This window comes from Otolemur garnettii, unplaced genomic scaffold (assembly GCF_000181295.1).
Source record: "Otolemur garnettii isolate 467f Iridium unplaced genomic scaffold, OtoGar3 scaffold00010, whole genome shotgun sequence".
In the NCBI taxonomy this organism is placed as follows: domain Eukaryota; kingdom Metazoa; phylum Chordata; class Mammalia; order Primates; family Galagidae; genus Otolemur; species Otolemur garnettii.
The window spans coordinates 46471-73045 of NW_003852405.1; the positions used below are offsets into that span (position 1 = coordinate 46471).

Below are 26575 nucleotides of genomic sequence, written 5' to 3' on the forward strand. Positions count from 1 at the left end.
GATAGGGAGAGGGAGAGAGAGAGAAGCAGCCCCTTCTGCTGTAGCTTGCCACAATTAATAAAGCCCTGAACCCCTTACCCTCAAGATTGGTGATTCTCTTTTTTTCATGCTATGTCCCTCCTTTGGGAAGAGAAATAAACTTTCTTTCCTTAAAACTACTCTAATCTTTATGTCAAGGATTAATTCTCATCCAGCACTGTGAGTTGCTACCCTATGAGGAACGTGTGTTCTCAACTTGAATGACTTCCTGGGCAACTTTTGCAGTGAAGGTTCATGTTATCTCATCTATGCATTCAAGTCTTTGCTGGGGCAGGTAGTTAGGGAAACATTTGCATACCTCCAACCAAAAAAATCTACACATTGTGTTTACTTGTTGATTTCCAAAATGCAGAAGCACAAGGCATGATATCTGCTCCAGGGATTTAAATTTATTTCTTGCTGAGAAAAATTTAAATTTTCTAGTTATAATGACCATATAATTTATTTCTAACTGTAAAATATATATTAAAGGAAAACAGTGTGGTTTTTGTCTACTCTTTACTCTCACACAGTCATGAAACATTTCTAAAACCGTATCTGTGAGTTTCTTTCCTCATATGCTAAGCAATTCTCCAGAAGATTCTCCAGTGGATACCAGCTAAGTGTCCACTAGTTCAATTCAATTCTGACAGTGTCTACCTGGAGACAGCATCACTTCCCATGTCGCCTTCTGTGGGTTTGATTGATTTGCTAGAGCAGCTCACAGAATTCAGGAAAACACTATCAGAAAAGGGTTTAATAATGAATATATATGTACAACCAGATGAAAAGATGCAGAGGGTGAGATCTGGAGAGGTCCTGAGTGCAGGAGCTCCTGTTCTCATGGAGTTGAGGTGCACCACCTTCCCAGGGTTCACCCCCTGGAAGCTCTCTGAACCCCATAATTCAGGGATCTTCATGGAGTTTTCATCACATAGGTATGCTTGATTAACTCCGTTTGAAGGCTGTCTTCCTCTCTGGAGAACAGGAGCTGGGTTTGAAAGCTACAAGCTTCCAATCATGACTTGCTTTTCTCAGTGACCAGCCCCCGTCCAGGAGCCCACTTAGAGTCACCTCGGTAGAACAAAAGATGCTCCTATTACCAGGAACTTCCAAAGGATTTAGGAACTCTGTGCTGGGGACCGCATCTAAAGCCAAACATTAGAACAAAACATTCTCCTAACACTCCAGTCTACAAGACAAGATTAGGAGCTCTGTGCCAGGGATTGAGGCAGAGAGCCAATATGTAGATTTTGTATTATTTCACACCAAGTCAGGACAATTTTGAGTGAAGAGGGTAACTGTGTACAGTCAACAGAAAACTGAGATGGATGGTCATCCTATCTAGAGCAAGCTGGGGCTCATGGGTCATTCTGTCTAGACAAGGGACATAACAGGAGATAACATGAGAGTCAGCAGGCTGAATCAACCTCAAGAGAACTGATGGCTTCTAATTTTCAATAACTTTTCTCATTTGGGAACATGGGATAGGCTCTACCTAAGCTCTACCTAATCTACCTAAGAAGAGGTAAATTAGTTAACAACCCCCCTGAAAATATATACTTTTGGGTTTTTTTGGCCAGGGCTGGGTTTAAACCCACCACCTCCGGTATATGAGGCCGGCGCCCTACTCTTTTGAGCCACAGGCACCGCCTGAAAATACATTTTCATCTGACAATATGTTATGTACAAAATTTTTGGCTTGATATGGTGAATTTGTGAATAATTTTTTTTTTACCACTCAAGAACCAGCTTTATTGTCTGACCAGAAAAACAACTAAATACCAAATATTTACAAGGTTATATACACACGCACACGCATGGACACACACGCACATTTCTAGTCTAGCTAGTAAAAGAAGGAAAATGAGAATTCCCTTTGAACAAATGATACTGTGATAATCTGCAACTCTACTCTAGTCCTTTGTGAATAGGATCCCCCTACCTAAAATCTGATGTAGTTTGAACTAATGAAGAGAGAACTTTTCTGATCTCACATATTTAGAGATCTTGCCTCAAAGTTTTCATGGACTACCACTAATGGTGCTTATGTTGTCTTGTGTGTAGGCCGAATCACTCCAAACTGCCCCATGCTGCCTCCCCAGTGCCCTCATTAAGGCAAAGCTGGTAGTGTCTACGGGGAGGCAAGTGATCCATCCAGGTTTCTTCAGTGTGCTAATGGTAACACTGTGGCCAAAAGGTGTGTGGAGGGGCTGTGTTTGACCAGTGGTCTGAGTGTTCTAACTGGCCTTGAATGGAAAGAATGGATTGGAAGGGGATGAAGATTTCCTGGAGTTTTTTCCAACTCAATAAATACATGAAACATGACACTTCTTTGCCAATCATTTAAAATATTCTTCTTCTTTTCTTATTATTTCTTCTTCTTGTTTTCTTTTCTTATAGTTTAGAAAGTCATTTCCGTGCTGGACAATCTCCTATTCATAGGCCAGCACCCTGAAGGAAAACAAACTCACACCTAGAAAACACATTTTGAACAAATAAAAGTTACCTATTTACAATGAACACAAGCAAAGAGTAACTTTATTTTATATTATTCATTGAACTCACCTTATTTGCTGCTGAATCAGTTTTCCCTTTAAAACTTCTCATTGAACTCTGTTTTTTTTCCTTTAGTTCTTAATGAGGTATAATTTAAAAATAAAAATTATATATATTTAAGGTGTACAACTTGTGAAATGATCACCATGATCAAGTTAATTAACATTATCTATCATTTTGCATAGTTAACTTGTAGGCTGTGTGTGTTGAAAAAACTTACGATCCAAGCTATGTTCTTCACTTTTGCAGGAAGACTTTCTGGGACATACTGAGCTCTTATCCATTTGCAGAGATCAAATGATTGACAGTCCATCAACCATATTAACATCAGCTTTGGTTATTAACACTTAACTTCTTCAATATTATTGTACAAATGCTTTTCTATGGAGACAGAGAACTGATGGGTACTGAGTCAGAAAGTGTCATAACAGCCTCAAATTATCCTGATTAAAACAGGATGGAGGCAGGGCAAGTTCCAACCAGTTAGGACCAACATGGTGAAGCACCACCCCTTACATTAATATTACTCCCTTTGTGTAGCCTATAATTAGGTGGTTGCTTAAATAGAAAGGCAACAAGAACCAGGGGGCAGGTTTGCTTCTGCAGGGAGAATAAGCCTCTACTCTGAGTAGACTTTCTATACTTAACTGAGTAAATCTCACTTTTACTTTATAATGTCAACCTGCTCCTGAATTCTTTCTAGTGGAAAGCCAAGAACCCACTTAGATGTCAAGTGGCTCCCAAGATTGGAAGTCACCTTCATATGTAAATGAAATAAATTCTAGAAAAATATGAATAATCAAATGATATAGAAAGAAGCAGAAAACCTAAATAGACCAGTAACTATGGGAAGTATTGAGAGTGTTATTAAAAAGTTTCCCTCAAAGCTCCAGAACCAGTCTTATCAAATATTTAAGAATCAATTAAATATTTCTAGCACATAGGAAAGTCTTATCAACTCTCTCACATTTTACATAAACCTGATAAAGAATCAGTAAATATTTTTTTGAACATCTATTACTTCCCAGACATTCCACTGAACCCTGGCTATCAGAAATGACAGGATATGCAAATTTCTTTTCTTTGTGGCTCTTACTATGCATAAGAAATAAATCATATTTCTGGATCAAAAACCTCAATAGTATAACTATGTCAATTATCACATATTAATCTCTACATATACTAAAAATCTTGCCCCGTGAACTGGGGGTGGTGGGTTCAAATCCAACCAGGGCCTGCTAAACAAACAAAACAAAAATATACTGAAAATCTCAAAGGGCTGTGTGTGTGTGAATGCTTTAATTTGACAAACTGATTATGAGATTCATCATAAAAAAATGTGAACGTAGTCAAGAAAATATTTTGCGAAAAGAAAAGTAATACAGACTTCTCCTGTAATATGTTAAAATATTACATCAAGCATTTGTATATCAATGGAAAGTAAAACAAGGTTCAGAAATAAGCGTGGATGTGGAGAGAAGGGAACACTTCTATACTTCTGGTGGGAATGCAAGCTAATACAGTTTTTTTGGAAAGAAGTTTGGAGAATTCTCAAGGGACTAAAAATAGACCTACCATTTGATTCTGCAATTCCTCTACTAGGTATATATCCAGATGATCAGAAATAATTTTACAACAAAGACTAGAATGTTTATTGCAGCCCAATTCATAGTAGCCAAGACATGGAAACAGCCCAAGTGCCCATCGACCCATGAATGGATTAACTGCTGTGGTATATGTATAGCCATAAAAAGATGGAGACTCCACATCTTTTATGTTTACCTGGATGGAGCTGAAACATATTCTTCTTACTAAAGTATCCCAAAAATGGAAAAAAAAAAGTTTCCAGTGTACTCAATCCTACCGTGAAATCAATATACAATAACCTATACACTCATACGAATGTAGGGTGACCAGATGTCCCGATTTTGGCGGGACAGTCCCACTTTTCAACAATTTGTCCCGTGTCCCCCAGCGTTTTAAAAAGGTCCTGATTTTTGGAAAGAATGCATGAACGGGCTGGGGGACAAGAAGGGAATATACGGTTTTTGGCCGCCATATGGCTATTTCGCCAGAATATGAGTTTTGTATTATTTTTGTTAATTTTATAGTGTTAAACTGCAATAAATAATTGCTGAGAAGTGATTATTGAGAACTGCTTATCAAAGTTTGCCTTGTTGTCAGGCCCTGCCCTGTGCCTTCCCCTGCCCTGTGCCCCCGCTCGGCCCCCACTCCGCCCCCACTCCATGTTGTCCCACCTTACAGATGTTAAAATCTGGTCACCCTATATGAATGGCAAAACATAACTATAGTCCAGAAAGTAGAAGGGAAGAGGAGAGAGAGGGGAGGGGAAGGGGGATATGGGAGGAAGGAGGGTATTGGGGGAGGAACCTAACCTAATGTGCATAATGCAATGATACATTTCAAAACTGTTAAGAAAAGAGTATAATTGTCTTACCACAACATATAAGTAAACAAGGTAATGGATGTGTAAATCAGTTTGATGTAAGCATTTCACATTGTATATCAAATCAGTACACTGAACCCCATAAATGCATCAATGTACACAGTTATAATTTAATTAAAAAAACTTTAAAAAGTTCAGAAATAATTTTATATTCCTTGAAATGTATTCGATTTTCCTTCTTCAGGCCACTGGGTTCCCGTAATTTATGTGTCCTTTTCCTATTGGTAAGACCCTACTAATTTCAGCATGTCAGTAAGTGGGTGTGTATGATTCAGTGTTCATACTCAGCAGGCTATAGAGGTGTCTCAGGAAATGACAGAAATAGGAGGTGAGTGTAAGGTGAATATTCCTCATATTCCTCTTACAGAGGATCAGAAAGATTTCTAGGCCAATTTTCAGACGACTGTGAAATGAAAAAATATGTTTTCTTTCAAGGGAATAAAAAACCATGTTTTTGGTGTTAGACAAGTAATAAGACATGAGAATTTTGGAAATCTTGAGGATTAAGTTTTATACACTTAGTAAGACTACTAATTTCCTAGAAATATCTTGGGCTGGGTTGCCTGCTCTTCTGTTTGCCAATGTATGTGTTTACCTGTCAAAGATGAAAGGAAGAGAGTGGGCACCATTTACTCTGCAAGATGCAGATTGGTCCCTAAGGGCTGGGGAATGCCTAGCTTGATGGAGGCCCTGCAGACACGGGCTCCATGTAGCCAGGCACATTCTACCCTTATAGGGGCCTGCAGTGGATGCAAAGCAGCTGGGTGGAGTCTGGTCATCACATGGAGGATGTCAGACCCATCAGAACCTCCACCAACAAGGTAGGCCTGAGGCCTGAATCAGGTCTGGAGAAAGGAGAAGAATCAAATTCAGGGTTTATTGAGGCCATGCCCTGTCCCTGGAGACCAGCTGATAAGTGGTTAAAATCTAAGCATCCTCTTTAAAATATGTAGTTAGTCAGAAACTTGGGAGAATATTAGTAAGCAACTCACAGTGGGGCCAAGTGTTCCTGCCCTGTGCTCCCAAGGCACCAGCAGCCCATAATATCCCTATCTCCACTACTAATTTCTGAGTTACTGGATGACAGTGATGGTGTCTATCAATTTTTGAATCTTTCATACCATGGTCATTTAAAAACTGCCATGTTGGCTGGACACAGTGACTTACACCTATAATCCTCGCACTTTGGGAGGATTGCTTGAGCTCAGGAGTTTGAGACCAGCCTCAGCAAAAGCAAGACTGTCTCTACTAAAAATAGAAAAACTAACTGGTGTAGTTGCTTATGCCTATAGTCCCAGCTGCTTGATAAGATGAGGAAGGAGGATTGCTTAAGCCCAAGAGTTTGAATTTTCTGTAAGCTAAGATGATGCCATGGCACTCTACCCGGGGTGACAGAGTGAGATTCTGGCTCAAAAAGGAAAAAAATTAACTGCCGTGTCTGTGTGGAACCAGCTTCCAGAACAACCTTCAGTGATTCTTGCTTCTTGGTGTTCACACCCTTTGTGATGCCCTCCCATGTTGAATAAGACTGATCCATGTGACCAGTGGAATATCGGGGATATGAAGGAATGTGACTTCTACCATGCTCTTTCTTGAATTACTTTCTCTGGGAGAATCCAGTTGCCACTCAACAGCCCCATGGAGAAGTCCAGGAAGGAAATACTGGGGCCTCTCACCAGCAGCCAGCACCGTCCTGCCAGCCCTCAAGTGAGTCATCTAGTCTCAACTACATCTCAATAATGGCCCCAGTGAACACTTCCACTGTAACCTCATGGGAGAAATCAAACCAGGACCACCTACTAAGGACTCCCAAACTATAGAAACAGCAGGCAGTGGCACAAATAGAAACTATAATAAATAATAAATATTGCTTGTTGTTTTAAGTGGCTACATTTTGGAATGATTTGCCATAGTCATAGACAAATGATATAATCGAGAATAGCTTAAAGATCACCCAACACCAGAACTGCTGAAGAGGAGACATTCATTTATTCAAGCTGTGTTTATCAGGTTCCCAGTCTGTACCAGGTACCAGGGATCCAAAGATGACCATGGCACTCAGGGGGGATGAACCACATCCCTCCTGAGCAGGCTGAAATGAGGCTAGATGCACTGAGGAAAATTCTTGGCCTGGGACAAGGATTTGTTTTTAGGCTGGCAGTTCCACCAGTACCTGTGCCCACTCTTATCTGCCTGGCATAGCCCCAGTTCTGAGGGTACAGCTGCTGGCAGTGGCACATCTATGGCCATGGGGGTATCAAGGTGAGATAAAGCAGGCCCAACACCTGTGAATCCTGGCTCCCACACAGCACTGACCTCTCTCAGCCATACCTCTCCCCACCCCACAGCTCCACTCTGGTTTTGTCTAAGGAGTCAGGCTTTGCAAAGTAGGTCACGGTGTATTTCACACCCTGCTTCTACCCCCTCCCCCCAGGATGAATAGAAGGGGGAGGGTATAGGGTCCACGTTTCTCTGGTGGGAGCCGCCCTGGCTGCACCAAGGCAAGAGGAGGCTGAAGAGTTGGAAACTGCAGCATCCCACGGCTTCCCCATCCTCCCCCCAGAGCTGTGGCAGGAAAAGCAGAAGGGGCCAAGCAGGAGGTGATGATGAACCGGATCCCACCCAAGACACTTGCTGCTGGCTCTAGGTGTCAGGCTTGGATCTGCAGGAGGAAAATTACTTGCTTTAAATGAATGGTCCAATATCTCAGCTCTACCCTTCATGTGCTTTACTGGCCCTGAGCCCAGACCTGGGGACTCCAGTTCTTCCACAGTGCCCTACATCCACTCTCTAGGCATCCACCTCCTCAAAGAAAGGGACTCAGTGCCTAGTAAGGCCTCCAACTGTCAGCAGTTCTGCTGGAGTAGCCAGACCTGGGCTGGTGAAGGTATCTTTGCTGGCTCTGCAGGGTCTCTGTGTCTCTCTGGGGATGCTGAGGGTACTCTAATTAATCTGGGATGGATGTAAAGGTGGGAATGTGATAGCATTGGGACTTTAGGTCACAAAGTGGCAGCTGTGCTGCTCCAGTAGTGATAACAGGGGGTTCCTCCTTTTATAAGGCTCAGACAAGAGGCTGAACCAGGTGGCCGCTGTGGAGGCACAATGGGGAGGAAGCTGCTCTGGGTCGTGAGTCTCCCAGCACTTTCGCCCTTTGTCTTTCCTACAAGTTGTAGGGGTGTCCTGGGAATGAGGGAGGAGAGTAGGCATCTGTTCAAGGGAGGTTTCTCTGTGGAGTCTGGCTCATCCTCTGGGCTCTGAGCAGAGAGACCTGAGTTCCAAGCCTCTGAATAATAAAATCGGGCCCTGGGAAAGCCCACTGATTAATACCAAGGCTCTTGGACTTTACCACCCTGTAAGTCTCCTGTGTAGCAGCAGATCCTGACTGGGAAGACTGAGGATTTCCTGTTTTTGTGGGGGTTTTTGTTTGTTTCAGGTGTGGTTGTTCTGTTGCAGGTGCAACTAATTAAGAAATAACAAACACACCCTCCTGTTTATACTCCCATCTTCCTAACTCCTCTTTCTGACCTTTCTTACTCTTCCATGCTGAAGTTGTGACTAGAAACCCCATGTTCCCAGCCTGTCGTGCTGGATCCCAGAATCTCTGAGCTGGGAGGGAACATAGAGAGCATGAATTTCAAATTCCTCCTTATAGGTGAGAAGATTAAGGCACAGCAATGAGAAGTGATACGTCCTTCCCTACTCAGCATTAGAATGGAAACCTGTGTCCTGGTGCTCAGCGTGTCCGGTCTCTGTTATCTATTATTCCGTACTCCTCCTTGTTTTGTCTTTTCCCCCCTCAAATGTTCTGACATTCTTCCTAATTCCTGGGCACTGGGCTGTGGAGGTGGAACATGGCTAAAGCCCCGATAGTGAGATCCAGTAGAGAAGACTGGAAGGAGCTTTGGAGTAATACTGACTTAGAAATTGTAGGGTCACAACAATTACCTGGGATGGATGAGTAAATGAATTGGAATTAATTTTAACCTTGTAGTCTTGAGCAAGTCAGTTTTCATGAGTCTTACTTAAAAATGAGGATAATAATGTTTCCTTTAAGGATTGTTATGAGAATTCAAATTTAACCAAAACAATGCATATAAAACCTCTACATAAAGCATTAGTCACCTCGTATGCCCTCTACCAAAGGTAGCATGTGATGGGCTGACGGACTGCACCTGAGAAGCATGATTACCCTGAACATTTACTCCTGTAATGGCGAATTGTTTTACTTTATATGTTGACTCTAATTGATTCTTAAGGTTTTTTTGAATTATGAAAGAGGCTTAGGCCTTGCTCAGTTTTGGTGAAAAAAATACATTATGACTTTTGGCAAGGTCTTATGTAGACATAGGAAAGGCAAGTAGCAGCATCTGCCAGGTATATGCCATGCTAACTCTTAGGTTACTCTTCCATTGAAGAGTTTATTAGCAAGTGAGACAGGCAGTGGGGCTTCATGCCACAGTGACTGCTGCTTTCTCCTCCAGGCTCAGCCTATAAACTAGTGTCCTGTTTATTAACTGGTCTCAGTATTGGCCAGAATCAGCCAAGTTCTTCCCTAAGAATGTGGTCTTGTGTCTGTGCACACACCTGACATTTGCCTTCCCCACCATGAATTGCAATCTTTTTGATGTCCTGTATCCTGGGTCCCCATCCCTGAAAGAACAGGCAGTAGGAATTGAGTCCACAGTGAGCGGAGACAGGGAGGCATAATGGAGAGCCAATCCCAGTCTCCAGTGTGTTTCAAACAGCATAAAATTCTGAAAGGCAAAGTCTTTTGTGGATAGTTTCTTCCTTTAAAAAATATGCAACTTCTGACACGTATAAACACTGATATGGGCAGAGGGAAGGAATATTTGCCATGGAGAATTTAAAGAATATGCTTGGCAGCTGTCCTTTCCCAAGAGGAGAGGCAGAAAAGTTACTTTCCACAGTGTCTGCATCCTATAGGCCGAGAAGTCTCCCTTAAAAGTGCCTCTTTGTTTCTTTCTGTAGTAATAGATATCTGGGCAACTTGCGGGCCATTGGTGGCTTGAACTTTGGCACTCAGAAGTAAGAGCTTTCCCAAGGCCAGGGGCTGAGCAGGTAGCCAAGAGAGAGAATCCCGAGACTGGAGTGGAAAATAGTGATGCCAGAGAAGGGGGTGAAAATGGATTATTCCAGAGGGAAAAGAGGCTGGGACCTGTAAAGGAGACTGTGATGTCTTGGGTGGCAGGGGTGGCTGCCACAGATATGGACAGATAGTAATGGTATAAAGACAGTAAAATACTCAAAATAATATGGTCCACTGATGAGAATGGAAGAGCCCTAGACTGGGTTGGGGGCTTTGCTGCTGGGAGGCAGTGAGAAAGGATAAGTGGCCTGATGGGGTGTTTGGACTCTGAGTTGGAAGAAGAGAGAAAATTAGACTTGATTTGTATGTAAAAAGTTTCTTAAGCTACTTTTTAAATTACAGTAGTAATGCATTTTCATAATTATTTAAAAATCAAATAATGTGAAATTATTTGACATAAAAAGTAACTTGCCATTCCCCTCCCCACTTCCCCAGAGCTAGCAGTATATTTAGAACAGTTGTAGTTGATTTTTTTTTTTCTAATTCTCACTGTTATAGCCAAGTAAACATTTTGACAGCTACCTGTAAGGTAACAAGCTAATTCCCACTTATGGTATCTGTCTGGCATTTCTTCTGTCACCGAAATAGCCTCTTCTTATCTTGACTACAACTCACATAAATAAGAAAAGCTTTGTAGGTTAATTCCAGAAAATTTCAAACAGCGTCTTTCCCCCCCTTCTCAGTTAACCAGTTTGCACTAGTCAGTTTCCTTCCACCTTAAAGCAAACCTCATTAGCTATTAGATATTTGAAATTAAAAAAAAAAGTTAGGTGTCTGGCACCTGTGGTTCAAAGGAGTAGGGCGCTGGCCCCATATGCTGGAGGTGGCAGGTTTAAACTCAGCCCCGGCCAAAAACTGCAAAAAAAGGAAAAAAAAAGTTAGGAAAGTTGTGATCCAGTTTACAAAACATTCATCACAAGCTTACTATAATCAGGAACAAACCTAGTGCTTAAATATGTGTTTATAGGTTACAAAATTATTGACTATGGCAGAGGAACCAATTGTACACATTAAGACACCTTTAAATATGGGATTCAGCATAAGTGTAATAGTACGTTCTTTGGAGGTCTGAAGTGCTTAATTAACTGAATATACAAACTGTAAGACCCATCTTAATTTTGGAAATAGCAAATTAAAAAGAATAAAAGAATCACTTTAGAATCAAAGAAATACAATATCTGAACCCCCAAAAGATCCCATTAATAAATAAAATGTGTGTACCTTTGATATTATAATATAAACAAATGAAAAGTACAATAGTATACTAAAAATTTTTTTTAAATTAAAAACACTTTTCCATTAATACACATTCCTTTATCTTAACTATAAAAATCCAGCAGGGGTTATCATAAAATACATGGTAAAATAGCTGTCAGAGATGATGTATGGAGGATTCCTGAGGTCTGATAATAATTAATACAGACAAGCTCACTAGCTAGATTCACCACCATGAGCTCCATGGCCGCCAACTCAAGATTTTCATCTGTTCTGTTTGACCTTTTTCATCAACATGGATTTAATACCATGGACCTGGACATCAAATATCTAGGTTCCTGGGAAGCCTACCTGAGGACAAGCAGAGATTTACCATCCTGAAGCATTTGCTCTGTGTCTTCATGTACAAGAGCTTGTGCTTCAGTGGATTTTCTTTAAGAGCTACATTTCCTAGAGATAACAAAGGGTGCCACCCCCAGACAGTACACTGGTTAAGGTGTTTGGGAGTTGTAAGCACCAAAAACAGACTCTTTGGCAAGCATAAGCCAATAAGGATTTATTGGAAGGATATAGGAATGAACAGTGGCCCAAGAAAGAAATCTTTGAATTGGGAAGGAGGAATTATCCACTATGTCAGTCATTTATTTTGTATTTATTGAGCATCTTCTATGATGCAGGCATGATGCTTCACACTGTAGACAGAGCAGTGAACAAGACAAACATGACCCCTGCTTTTGCGTGGCTTGGAAAATGTTCAAATGGTTTTTGCACACTGCAAACTTTAAACTGACAATTATTAAATATGTTAGAGAGCATGACAGCAGAGCTGCCAAGAGATGCTGTGGACCTCCTTCCACAGAAAGTGTTATGGGCAACAGAAAGGGAGAAGATGACGATGTGAAGGAGACCTCCAAAGTGGCTAGCAGTGGAGCAGGAGATGGAGACCTGCATTCTGGAGCAGCATCAAACCGGGATCTCTGTTTTGACCAAGATGACACAGGAGAGGGAAAAAGGTGGTGTGAGAAAGATAAAAAACATTGATGGACACATAAATGTTGCTTTAAAGTTATGAAGAGAGAAGCTTTGAGCATGAGGACATGAACAAACTTGCCTCCAGACATCCTGCAGCCTATGACAATCAAGTTTTAGAATTTCGTTCTTTTTTGTTTGTTTGTTTGTAGTTTTTGGTTGGGGGCTGGGTTTGAACCTGCCACCTCCAGTATATAGGGCCGGTGACCTACTCCTTTGAGCCACAGGCACCATGCCTAGAATTTCATTCTTAACTTATCAATCTTTGAAAGACAACTTTGAGCTCTCCCACATTGCCAGTATGGATGAGATCCCACTCACATTTGACGAGCCGTTCAACAGAAATATGAATGTCAAAGAAGAAAAGACCAAGGCTGTTAAAACTAGTGGACAAGAGAAAACACATTTCACTGTTGTTCTGTTGTGCAGATGAGACAAAGCTACCGCCTCTGGCCATCTTTAAAAGAAAAATGTTTCTGAAAGAAAAGATTCCAGTGGAGTTATTGTTCACGTGAATGAGAAGGGATGGATGAGTGAAGAAAGCATGAAAATCTGCCCAGTTTAACAAAGTCTGGTCACAAAGGCCTGGTGGATTACTCAGAAAAACAGCTTTGCTTGTTTTTGATCACTTCAAAGCCTATGTTATGCAAAGTGCAAAAGCGAGCACGGTACACTTGAAAACCCAGCCTGCTGTGCCACCTGCTGGGCTAACCAGCCAACTGCAACCTCCTGATGTGTCAGTAAACAAGCCCTTGAAGGCTCTAATTAAGAAGGAGTAGATGTCCTGGATGCAGTCAGCTGGTGATGATCTAACACCTGTAGGCAGAATCAAGGAAACATACATTACCCAGGTTTGTGATTGGATTCTAAGACCATGGACCCATGTCAAGAAGGAAGTGATTATGAAATCATTAAAAAAAAAAATGCAGCATGGCTCAGCGCCTGTGGCTCAAGTGGCTAAGGCACCAGCCACATACACCTAAGGTGGCAGGTTCGAATTCAGCCCAGACCCACCCAACAACAGTGATGGCTGCAACCAAAAAATTGCCTGGCGTTGTGGCGGGTGCCTGTGGTCCCAGCTACTTGGGAGGCTGAGGCAGGAGACTCGCTTGAGCCCAGGAGTTGGAGGTTGCTGTGAGCTGTGATGCCACAGAACTCTACCCAAGGGGAAAGCTTGAGGCTGTCTCAAAAAAAAAAAAAAAATGCAGCAACAGCAATGCTGTGGATGGAACTGAGGATGATGACATTTATTAGGACAAGGAAAGTGACTCTTCAGAAGACACTAGTAATGTAGAAATTAAAGAAGATAATACTTCTGATATTTTCAGTGACCAAGAGTTCTTGGCCTTCTATGATGTGTAAACATAGTAAATTTTGTTACCAGTTCATAAAATTTCTTACACCTTGTAATTTGTTCTTGTGTTTGTAATTGTTACATACAATTTCTTGTACCATAATATGTTAAAAATACTAAAATTGCTTTACAGTATAAAATAATAGCCTAAATATAAATTAAAAAATTTGAATTAAAAATTAAAATGAAAGATTTTTTTCTGAAAGTTTAGGCCAAAATCATGGGTGTGCATTATACACGAGATCACATTATGCACAGCAAAATGTGGTTGCTGAGGCTAATACTAAGTGTTTAATACTAACATTAAATAAATAGCAGCTTCATTTAGATTAATGTCCAAGAATATATTAACCAGGACAAGAAAACAAGAATGGAATTGAATTAGTCAATTATATGTCTTGATTCCACAGACAACGTACCCTTTCAATTGATATAATCCCTGTGGAAAACAGTATGGCGATTTCTCGAAGAACTAAAGTAGACCCATCATTTGACCCAGTAATCTCACCACTCGGTGTTTACCCTAAACAAAATAAGTCATTTTATCAAAAGACACCTGCACTTGAATGTTTATGGCAGCACAATTCACAATTGCAAACATGTGGAATTAATCCAAGTGCCCATCAATTCATAAGTGGACTAAGAAAATGTGTTATATGTATACCATGGAATACTACTCAGACATAAAAAGGATGAATTAATGTCCTTTGCAGCAATATGGAAGGAAGTAGAGACCATTCTCCTAAGCCAAATATGTCAAGACAGATTTTCAATGTAGATAAAACAGCCTTCTATTGGAAGGAGATGCTATGTAGGACTTTCATAGCTACAGAGAAATTAATGCCTGATTCAGAGCTTCAAAGGACATGTTCTTTTGTTAGGAGTGAATGCAGCCAGTGACTTTCAGCTGAAGCCAAGGTTCATTTACTATTCAAAAAAATCCCAGACCCTTAAGGATTATGCCAAATATATTCTGTCTATGCTCTATAAATGAACAACAAAGATTGGATAATGGCACATCTATTTACAGAACAATTTACTGTACATTTTAAGCCTGCTGTTGGCATATAAAGCTCAGAAAAAAGAGATCCCTTTTAAAATATTATTGCCCATTCGTACCTAGTCACCCAAGAGCTATGATAGAGATATTCAAGAAGATTAATGTGTTTTTTCTGCCTGCTAACACAACATTCATTCTACAGTTCATGGATCAAGAGTCATTTCAACATTTAAGTCTTATTTAAGAAATGCATTTTCTAAGGATACAGCTGCCGTAGATAATGATTCCTCTGATGGATCTGGACAAAGTAAATCGAAAACCTTCTAGGAAGGATTTACTATTATGGATGCCATTAAGAACATTCAAGAGGTCAAAATATCAACACTGATAGAGGAGTTTGGAGGAAATTGATTTCAACTCTCATGGATGACGTTGAGAGGGTTCAAGACTTCAGTGGAGGAAGTCACTGCAGATGTGGTAGAAATAGCAGAGATCTAGAAGTGGAGCCTGAAGGTGTGACTGAAGTTCTTCAATCTGATGATAAAACTTTAATAGATGTGGAGTTGCTTTTTATGGTTGAGCAAAGAAAATGGTGTTTTTGTTTGTTTTGAGACAGAGTCTCAAGCTGTCACCCTGGGTAGAGTGATGTGACATCATAGCTCACAGCAACCTCCAACTCAGGCTCAAGCGATCCTCTTGCCACTGTTTTTCTATTTTTAGTAGAGACCGTGGTGGGGGGGAGGTCTCACTTTTGCTCAGGTTGGTCTCGAACTCATGAGTTCAAGCAAGCCACTCACCTTGGCCTCCTAAAGTACTAGGATTACAGGCGTGAGCCACTAGACCCAGCCTAAGAAAATGGTTTCTTGAGATGGAATGTACTCATGGTGAAGATGCTGTGAATATTATTGAGAGGACAACAATGGATTTAGAATATTACATAGTTAAGAAAGCAGTGACAATGTTTTAGAGGATTGGCTCAAATTTTGAAGGAAGTTCTACTGTGTGTAAAGTGCTATCAAACATGCTGTAGATAGAGAAATCTTTCATAAAAGGAAAAGTGAATCAGAGCAGCAAACTTCATTGTTGTCTTGTTTTTAAAAAATTGCCACAGCCACTTCAACGTTTAGGAACCATTGTCCTGCTCTGTCAGTGGCCAGCAAAAGACCCTCCACCAGCAAAAACATTACAACTTGCTAAAGGCTCAGATAATTGTTAGGTCTTTTAGCAATAAAGCATTTTTCAAGTTGAGGTATATACACTTCTTTAGGTACAATATTATTGTCCACTACAATAAGATTGTAGACTACAGTACTATAGAACATAACTTTTATCTTCGTTGGGAAACCAAAAACTTTGTGTAACTTGCTTTGTTGTGATAGTTGCTTTATTGCTGTGGTCTGGAGCCAAACCTGAGCTATCTCTGAGGTATGCCTGTGTGTACCAACATTTACCTCTGAGCTAGATCACTTCCCTCTCAACACAGGGCACCAACCCCCAACTTAGATGCATAGATTTTGTCATCTGGGTGCTGTGGGGAGGGTCAGTGGGAGGTTGTGAAGAAGAGCAAGGACAAAGGCTCAGGTGGCTGATTTGCATAGGTATGAACAGAGACGCCCCAGCCTTTCCTGAGGCTTTGTATGTTCCTTGGGGCGAGCTCAACTTATCCCAAGGAACATGTGGAGTAGAGCAGTGGCACCCTCTGTCTAGAGTATATCCATCTACTCGTCACATTGGAAGCCCTACCCCACTCATATAGCATTATGATACAGCTTTACTCTATTAAAACCTAAAAGATTGGCTGGGGACGGTGGCTCATACCTATAATTCCAGCACTCTGGGAGGCTGAGAAAGGTGGATTGCTTGAGCTCAGGAGTTCGAGACCAGCCTGAGCAAGAGTGAGACCCTGTCTCTAAAAAAAAAAAAAAAAGACTAGTTGGGCGTCGTGGCAGGCACCTGTAGTCCCAGCTACTTGGGAGGCTGAGGCAGGAGAATCACTTGAGTGCAAGAGTTTGAGATTGCTGTGATCTGTGATGCCATGGCACTCTACTGGAGTGACAAAATGAGATTCTGTCTCAAAAAAAAGAAAAACCCTAAAAGATTTGTAAACCCCCAGAACCAAATCTAGATGTAATATAAATGTGTCACAACATATTTTATTTTTTATATTCATTTGTGCTCTTTCTTAAGTACTTGCCTATACAATATAGTATTTTAGGAAACCCTGGAGGTTCACTGAAGCTATATTAAAAACTTATTTTTTATCAAATCAGATTACTATTTTAGAAGAGAGAGTTCCCTTCCCTGGGAAAATCTTAGAGTGTATGTGCCAAACAGTATGAGAGATGTTCTATCACCCCTGTCAATATCCTCCAAAGAAGTGGCCCAAGACTCTGAATCAGAAAAAAAACAGTATGTGCTGAATATGACCTCTGAAAAAACCTGCACAGGGATGGATGCAAAGGAGAAGACAGAGGGAGGTCTGTGGGAGATGTGATAGCAGTTAATCCTGACTTATCTTAAATCATAAACACTTCTTTACAAGATAACAGAAATCACTGTTGTCGGATTAAACCAAGTCTATGTTTCAGGTGCATTTTTAGCCTAAAGTATCTTTATCATTCCCTTAATATTCCAATTTTATTTTCTTTCTGTCCTTTGCCAAGTTCTTATTTCAGAAGACCTTGGCTCCTAAGGAATTAGGCCCCTCAGCATCATATGCTCAGCAGCTTTTGCTTCTTACTGGCCTTTTCTCCAGCTAACACTGACGTGCAGTGGCCCTGAGAGTCGCAGTAGGCTAGAGCTTCTCTGTGCCACTGGCAGCATTCTTTGGTGTCCAGACACTTGCAGCCTTGCTATGATTCTAGTCATTACCAAGAAGCCAAAGCGGGCACTAAAAGACAAGGTAGATGGTGCTTAGTGCCAATCCTGAATGAACTATACGAGTTATTTCATCTGGTGTTGGAAGGTGAAAAAAAAAGAAGCTCCCCACTATACAGAAAAGAAATAAAGTACTGTACTAGGTTGGGGTGCACAAGAAACAACTGTCACAAATAGACTAAGCAAATGCCAAAAGACAGCTGTGCGTCAGCACTTGCTTGAGGTTGAGACCAATGTAAACCAGTCCTGATTGCTTTAGAAATGCTGTAGCTGTCCGAGCGTACTCTTCAACTAATTGTGATGTTAAAATCTCCGTCTAAAAGGGAATTATGATATTATTACTATAACATGGGTTATATAAAGACGCATGCTGATGACACTGTGCCTGTTTAATTTGTTTTAATACAAACATGTGATGATACAATGTAAGAGTTTTGCATCATGCAGCACCGGGAAGAGAGGTAAGGTGACGCCACAGGTAGACGGGGTGCTTTTCGCTTTCTGAAGAACTCCCAAGCCACCTGGGAGTACATGCCTGGGACACTCTCGTGTAAGCAGTGGGCCTACATAAGTAGCCTCTGATAAGCTTATCTAACTCACCATGCTGGACTTGTCTGAGTCATTCTTTGGTCGCTTGGCTCCATCTCATTTTGACTGGCAGTTTTTCTATACAGTCCTGGGATTTGTGTAAAACAGAAAGAAAGAGGCTTGCTTCTTAGGTCTGAGCATCTGCATAAGCACTGTGAATGCGGCTGCTGTGGGGTCTGGCCTTTATAACTTTGGATTAACTTGTAAGGCTTCAGAGGGCATTCAGATTGGGGGGTGGACCCCACAACTCATTAGCTGCCCTGGGAAGTCCTCCTCAGTCTTCAGACAACGCCCAGGGAGCTAATCGATGAGTTTACTTTGATTCCTGCTATATCCTCTTTGCTTACCACTCTGTCTGACACATAGTGGGAACTCAGTATATGTGTTGACAAAAAGACCAAATAGATGATGTAATCAGGAAGGGGGAATTGTTGTTTCTTTGAGTTTTACGTCAATCTGAGAAAAGCAACAAAATCAAGACCTTCCCATTCCATGTAAGAGGACTCAAAAACTTGAAAGAGCTCCTAAAACATATACATAAATATTTTAATCTGCTTTAAGTGTCTTTTGTACCTAGGAAGCTCAAATCCCATCAAAACCCTAAATATGTATAGGCCAACAGCCTCTTATGACTGTCGCTGGTGGTAGAATAAAAGAATCTGGTACCTGGGCATTAGGGATAGAAGACAGGATCCCATGAGTATGTCACTAAAATGAATCCAAACTCAACACCCAACAGGAATCCTCCCACCCAGCTCTTCATGTATATACCACACACAGCAGGTGAAGATAGCACTCTGTACTATTCTTTATGCTTCCATGCAGTAGGTATGAGCCCCTGCCCCTCCCTGGGCCCCACACTGGCAGAAAAGAGGGCACGGCAACGCAGAAGGAGAAGAGCATCTCTGTCCTCAATCCCGGAGATTCTGTGTTCAGGAGGAGCACGCGAAGGTAGTCACCATTGCTCAGTCATAATACAGGCTTAGGTAGGCAACACGGTTCCGATGCTTTCGAAAGTCTTTGTCTGTGGACAGCTGCAGGGAAAGAATATTGTTTAGCTCAATATTCTAACGAGAACCCTCTACCTCTGGCCTTCTCGGCTGTGCAAAAGAGAATGGTGCATTATGGATACATGGCTTGGCTGACCTTGACCCTATAGTAATCTAGCCTTAGTGAGTCTCTCAACATCTGTATGTACATCCACCCTTTGCCCCTTTACTATGGTATATATCATGCTAAGAATTACTTGTCACTTGGCAAATTTCCAAGTAGTTGGTAACCTTCTTGAAGAGAAGGATTATATGTTTAATTCTTGAATGATACCATAGGCCTCTAACACAATGATGTTAATACTTTAGGCATTTAATAAATATTTATGGAATTAATCCAGAGTTCCACTAGGAAAAAAAAAGGCACCTCTGGAATTATGATAATTAACATGGTTTGAACCTTTACTATGTTATCAGGTACTATATTAAATGATTTTATACATTATCTCAATTAATGTTTGTAATCTTATCAGACTGATGCCTTTATTTTACCTGTTTTACAGATAAGAAAACTAAGGCTTAGGAAAATTAAAGGCCTCAGCCAAGATCACACAGCAAGTAAATACTGGAGCTAGTGTTTGAACCCATGCAGTTTTGCCCCCAGAAGCCATGCTCTTAACCAGAATGCTCCATAACTCCCAGTGATCTAATACTCAGGTGGTATGATGGGGAGAGCACTGGCTTAGGACTCCCAAGATCTAGACTCCAGGTGTGCAGCCTGCACAAATCACTTCCTCTACCTGAGTCTCATTGTCTTCCTCTATCCTATAGGGACATTTTTCCTGTACCACCACAAGAGATTATTTGAGGATCAAGTAAGAAGATGTGAGTTTCATTTAGTCATATACATCTTTAAAAATAAAATGAGGCTGGGCATGGTGACTCATTTGTGTAATCCTAACATTCTGGGAGGCTGAGGTGGGAGGATGGCTGTGGCCAGGAGTTTGAGACCAGCTTGAGCAACATAGTGAGACCTCCTCTCTACAAAAAATTAAAAAAAAAAAAAGTTAGACAGGCATAGTGGCAAACTCCTGTAGTCCCAACTACTTGGGAGGCTGAGGCAGGAGGATCACTTACGCACCCAGGAGTTTGAGGTTGTTGAGTTATGATGATACCACTGCACTCTAGTCTGGGTGACAGAGGGAGACCAGGTCTCAATACAATAAAAAAATAATAAAAATATAATGAAATTATGTAGCTTTGTCAGGGCCTAGGACTGGCCAAGTCTCGGGCCCAGCTTAACTAGGTTCCAGATGTGCCACTAAGCTACCTTGCTCAGGAACAATTGCTCTTAAGTGCCTGAGGGCTATCTACTTTAGCAGGAGAGAGAGGGAGAGAAAGAGAGAGAGAGTCAGTCTTAGAGTAAAGCAGTCTTCTTAGAAAGATAGATCTTAGTCTTTAGAAGAGTTCAGTGATCTTCAGCAGAGAGATGCTGTGCTGGCGTTCTGCAGGCAGAAGAGTCAGAGTCAGAGAGTAAGTGAGTTCGCGGTAGAATGTGCGTGCTCCCGACTGCCTTCTCCTCCAGTCTAATATATCTAAGGCTGATCTCGTGCCTCTCAACACCACAGGTGTAGAGACTGCCAATTCACCAATGCTCTCATCTCGCAAACTCTCATGCTTATTAGGAGAGCTAAATCCCTCTCCATGCCCTTTTCACCAAGGTGTTCCATTATTGAGCTACACAGGTATTTCTTATAACTCACTCCTCCTAGCCATAGGCTATATGAGCTGCTACATAGCTCTCCAAAAATATCCTTCTATTCAGATACACACAGAATTGTCCATATGATTTTTAGAAGTCAGGACTTCCTGAGAGTCATTCCGTGCCTCCTGGATGAGAACCACAGATACATATGAAAGTACTAGACAAGAGTCCTCTACAGAAGCCCAACCTGATCACCTCAGCTTTAAGGGTTCTTTTCTGTAGACATGGAACTTGAGCCCAATCTGGAGATCCAAATTTCATTGGCCAAGCAATTTTGGGATGTGGTTTCTTCTCTGGGCTGTATGTTCCAGGGCTAGAAATAAAAATGCAAGAATCATGTTTAGTGATTTAGTGCCATTCATGAACTCCTTCAGTCCCATAGCCATCCTTGAACTAGGCCTAACCTCCTGGGAAAAAGCAACATGCTGATTAGCCTGTTAATGTCTGGTGAGCACAGGGTTCCTTTGCCTGTTAATGTATTTCTAGTTAGATGTTAAAGATCGCCAGTTTTGATATCCAGCAAGGGCAAAGATTGACTATAGTTTAAAAGATACTTCTACAAATAGTATACTCAGCTGAGAGAGCAGAAGCCCCCAGAAGTGGTGGCATCTCAGTAGAGATGAGTTTGTACTGCCCAGAAAAGTATAGTAACAAGCCACCTACAACAATGCAGGCAGAGCAAAGAGAACCAGTTAAATGTTCTTGTCCATGGGATCATTTTTAAAATTGTGTTTGCTCATAACACTTTGTTTTTTGGTACAGACTTTTTACTGTGGGGAAATAATACTTAGGGTGGACTTGGGACAAAACTCAATGTTTCCACTTCCTCAGTGCAAGCTTAGGAAAATTACATTCTCTCTGATGCCGGCATTTCTCATTAGTAAAAGAAAGGCCACTGCAACTGTTTGCCCTACAATTCCACACCTTCTGAACAGTTTCCTAAAACACTGAGAATAAGCCCCCCAGACTGCAAGACCCGTGTAGGTCAGCCTGCCCTCCTCTGTTCTTGTTCCCCCTTGCTCACTACTTTCTAGTCATGCTGATCTTTCTGTTTTCCTCTGTTTTCCAAGTTCCTTCCCAACTTGCAGACATTTAACTTGCTGTTCCTTTTGCCTGAAATGCTCTGTCCCCAGATCTTCACAGCTCAATCTTGTCATTCAGATGTCAGTGTCATTTCCTCGACCCTTGCTAAAGTAGCCCAGCCCCTCACTCCCTCCCATATCACCCTCTTGTTTTGTTTTCCTTGTACCATATCGCTGGGTCAACATACTTCTTGGTTTCCACATGATAGTTGCAGCTTACTTCTACTGTCCTGATATAATTATTAACAGCCTCCCCCCCCCCGGTTCACTCTCAGAAGAGTAACAGTTTGATTAATAAATTATATGGTCACTCTCCTTATTACTATTGATATTTTCTTACTATTGATATTTGCTTTTCATCTGTCTGTGTCCTGGAATGTAAGTTCCAAGAAATCAGAAGTTTTATGCGATGGGTTTACTTCAAAATCTCTGGAACCTACAAAATTACTTGACCCATTAATAAATATTTATTGAATGAATAACTATGATTCTACTATACTAACATGCCAGAGAGCTGGGAGACAACAGGTTGAATCTTTAAAAATCAGCATTTTCTTATTCAACTGGGAGAGTAACTTTAGATGTCTTCTCTTCTTTGGGTACTTCTTTCCCTATCATGTAACTTCTCCCCCTTCTATTGCTTTCTGTTGAAGAGCACTGGAAAAGATAAGACGTACCCAGGACAGCAAACATCCTTTGAGTAGCTCCTAAATCGAGGCACCATGACATTAAATGGAGCAAAACTTTGTCTGTGTTTTTCCTCCTCAGGACTTACTCTCTGGAACATGACTGAGTAAGGTATCTTTTCCTATTTCCAAAAAAAGATCAACATGTTAGAGGGCGATGTAGTTATACATAAAGCCTTCCTGGTAGGAAAAACAGAATCATCCTCTTCCTTCATAAATCAGTTATGGTTCTGCCACCTTGAGCTAGAAAAAGAGGCTTAGGGTAGGCAGAAAACCAAGACATGGGTGTGGTTCGGCCACCTAACGATTCATAGTACATAGGATGGAGAGGTCAATGTAGGATGGGCAGAGAACCAAGGCAACTTGTCACAGCCACTACACTTACCACCCAGTTCAGTTTTTTAGAGCTATTATCCTTATTCCTTAAGCTTAAGTGTCAGGAAAATGTCCAAAAAGAAATTAGGATCCTGAACTAAAGACCCTGGACTTTAAATTCAATCTCACAAAAGAATGAAAAAGTTTGAATTTGTTTTATAACTGACAAGATGCTACAATGAATATAAACTCAATGTCCAGTACATTAACCTCCATCATTTCAGTACTGAAGCCTTGCCTGGGGTTGTCTGGGGACTATTTCCTCAGTCAATTATTTTCTCCTCTCCCTAGGAGACTCCTAAAAGCCTGATTTTCTTAAATATTCTTTTAGTTCACTTCCCTCTTCTCTGCCCTTTGAACTCCAAAGCAACCACACGCAGCAACATGTACCATACTAAAACCCCAGTACGTTACCTTGATGATTGGCTTAAACCTCACAGCTGTTCTGGCTCCCAGAGAATATCCTCTTAGACTGGTTGGGATGATAGATAAGTTATATGCCAAGCCATACCTCTTTGGGTGGTACATAAAAAACAAAGAAGACACAGCAACACATCATCAGAAGGCCATAAAAAGTCATGAACTTAGAAAGTTCTCATCAGAACCTTCTCTGCAAGAGATTGCTCATTCTTAACTCCTTACAGGTGAAGACAATATAGGTATGTAAGTGACACAGGTAACTCTGTAAAGAATATGGCCAGATAGGTAAAGTAAATGACCTTTCCATGGCCGCTAATGAATCTAGTCTTCTGAGCCTGAAGAGCTGAATTTGCAATGGTAATTGGTATTGGGGTTCAGAAAACAGTACCCCAAAATGAAAGCCTCAGTGGCAAAAGTTTTTCTCTGACTTTCTCCTGTCTTCCCGTCTCTCAGTCCCACTCTCCCCTTAGGCGAGTCATAGAAACTAGAACTCCTCTTCCTCAAGTGGGTTGTGGAAACCAGATCCCCCTTTCCTGAAAGCTAGCCATAAACCTAAAAATATTCTGTTTAAAAACTGTCCATAAAGAAATTATCTGACCTACTTTGTTTGGCTGTAGGTCATAAGACTCTTATTCCAGAGAGAATCTTGCCCTATATACCCAGGAGGAAGAATATATACTCAGACAGACCAAAAAAATCTAGACCGTCCTTGCTGGGTTTCTCTGGTCTGTTAATACGACCTCATACACTTTTAGTTCACTCTTGTTTCTGCATGGTTGTCCATACTTTGTTGAATCTAAGCATAAAAATAGACAATTTCTCCTGTATCTCTGGGTCTTCATTCTGAAGACACATGTTAAGTAACTTTTATCCTATTCATCTGCCGCATGGTAGTGATTCAGGGAAACTTCTGGAAGCCTGTCGTCCTGACCCCATCCACACTGGCATTGGCTCACAGGCCTTTGGAGGTGAGGATGGAGCAGGGACTATAAGCAGCCAAGGCTTGCACTTAGTGGGGGTGCACAGGGTGAGGGGGTCCACTGGTCTTTTACTCTCTGGCGCTGTCTGGAATAGTTGCTTGCAGGAAACCAGGGCACTTTCTCATGTTGGGACTCTGAGAAATCACAGATCCCATTTAATTTTTCTTCCACAAAACTTGGGTATCCCTCATCAAATAGAAAACTGGGACCCACCTAAGGGGAGGTGGATACTCACATCTTCTGGCATGTAACATCCAGGCCCTGTGTGGGGCGACCCCCTAAGAGGGAGAAACTTGTTCCCAAACGAGTTTGGGGGATGAAAGAGAGGAAAGAGCTTCCTCTGTTGACGGGTTCCGAAGGAGTATTCAGGCGCCGGCTCTAAAGATCAAGAAAGAGGGGAAACTCCGTGTGAGGGAAATCGTGTCAGTCTACGTGAGCGCGCTGAGGACGGAGAGGGTCAGGGGAGGCGGAGCAGAGGACAGGGCCAGCCGCACTCTTAAAGTCCCAGGCTGAAGGAACCCGCGGAGAGGGGCGAACCCCACTCCCTCCTGCACGGTCTTTCCCACCCCCAACCTTTACCTTCCACTCACCACTCACCACGCTTCCTCTGCCCCGCCTACTCAGACTCATCTGCATATCTCTGCTCAGCCTCATCTGGGAGGAACCGGCTTTGCCGAAGCACATGGCGGCAGCTGCGGCTGGCGCTTGTGTACTGCGTTGCCAAGGGAACGAAGCTCCCCCGGGCCAGCCCTAGCCGCGGCGCTCTGGCCGCTGCGGCCGAGTGTGCCCCTGTGCGGCGGGTGGGAGCGCGGTGAAGCCACGATCCCCACGGAACCCACACCTGCCGGAGCCCAGGGCTAGTGAGCAGCTGGGCAGCTGGACTGAAAATAAGAGGTTGGCTGGGCTCGCGGCTGTAGGAGGTTAGGGATGAGGGAGTGGCACGGAGCTTTGGAAACTGGGCCACTGCAAGGAATGCGCTACAGTAGAGGGAGGGACAGTGGGGTGCAGAAGTTTGGGGGTAGAAAAACCAAGCCGCTGCGGTGATTGCGTGTAAGAGTAGTGAGCTCTCCGGGCAGCGGCCAGAGGCAGAGTGTCGGAGGTGGAGTTGAGCTCACAGTTCCAAGGTAGGCCCTTCTTAGACCCCCATTTTTGCTTTTCTTCAAACCTTTCAATCAGTTTGCATAACCCTCATCTACAGCTACAGCTGGGCAGGAGGTTTTGTTTAGTTTAAAGGCTCTGGAGGCCCTGCATGCAGCGGAACCACGGAAGTAGTTAACAGTTTTAAAAATCTTGGGCAGGCGCTTATATTTTTAAGTTCCAGTTGCCTCACCTCGAAATTGGGAATAGTTTGCCTTGTAAAACAGCATACAAAAATAAATTGGGAATAATAATTCTTCGTAATAGTGTTGTTGAGAGGATTAAGATGGCAGGATTCGGACAGTTCAGTGTGCCTTGGTTATCATTGCTGAAGATAATAAACCCTACTGAAGATAATAAACCCAAGGAAAAAAGGTCAGGGTATGTGTTGACTTTTTTTTTTTTAACCTTATCCTTGATATTAACACTAACTTATTCTCAATAGATTAGTAGTTGTTCAGGTAACAGAGAGGTAACTGGTCCATACTACCTGTTGGCCCCTTAGGGATGATGATCCTGGGCTCCATCATACCCTGGGCTAGCACTGTCTTCAAGGATGATTTTTTAAGTCTAATGTAGGGTTTTCAAAAAACAGTGATGCTGAGTCCTAGAGGGTACTTTGGAAATTTGTGGAAGCATTTTTCCTTATTAAAAATGACTGGGGTGTTGAACCTGGTCAGCAAGCCAGAGAGGCTAGATGTCCTGTTAGCGCTCTGCCTAGTCACACAAGGGATTGTCCCTTGTCCTAGGTAACATTCTCATGTGCAGCTGGATCCTACAAAAACAGTAGTACTATATTTATGAACATTGAGGGAAATATTTGTAAGAAATAATTCAGAAATCCCAGCAATGTGGAAGGTCATTATGAACCAAGCTTGGAATAAAGGTACAATCTCAAAATTATTGTGTAACTTACTCCAAGCATTC

The 26575-nt window shown here is 41.9% G+C and overlaps 1 protein-coding gene across 1 annotated transcript; it reads right to left on the reverse strand.

The window, feature by feature from the left end:
• Positions 1–19001: 19001 nt before the first annotated feature.
• PIFO (primary cilia formation) lies at positions 19002–25195 on the reverse strand. The gene is made up of 6 exons (XM_003784250.2): positions 25102–25195; positions 24747–24889; positions 23526–23624; positions 22728–22858; positions 21164–21281; positions 19002–19248 (listed from the first exon to the last, which is right to left on the reverse strand). The coding sequence occupies exons 1-6, from the start codon at positions 25193–25195 to the stop codon at positions 19180–19182; spliced, it is 654 nt and encodes a 217-aa protein (XP_003784298.1). The 3' UTR covers positions 19002–19179.
• Positions 25196–26575: the final 1380 nt, after the last annotated feature.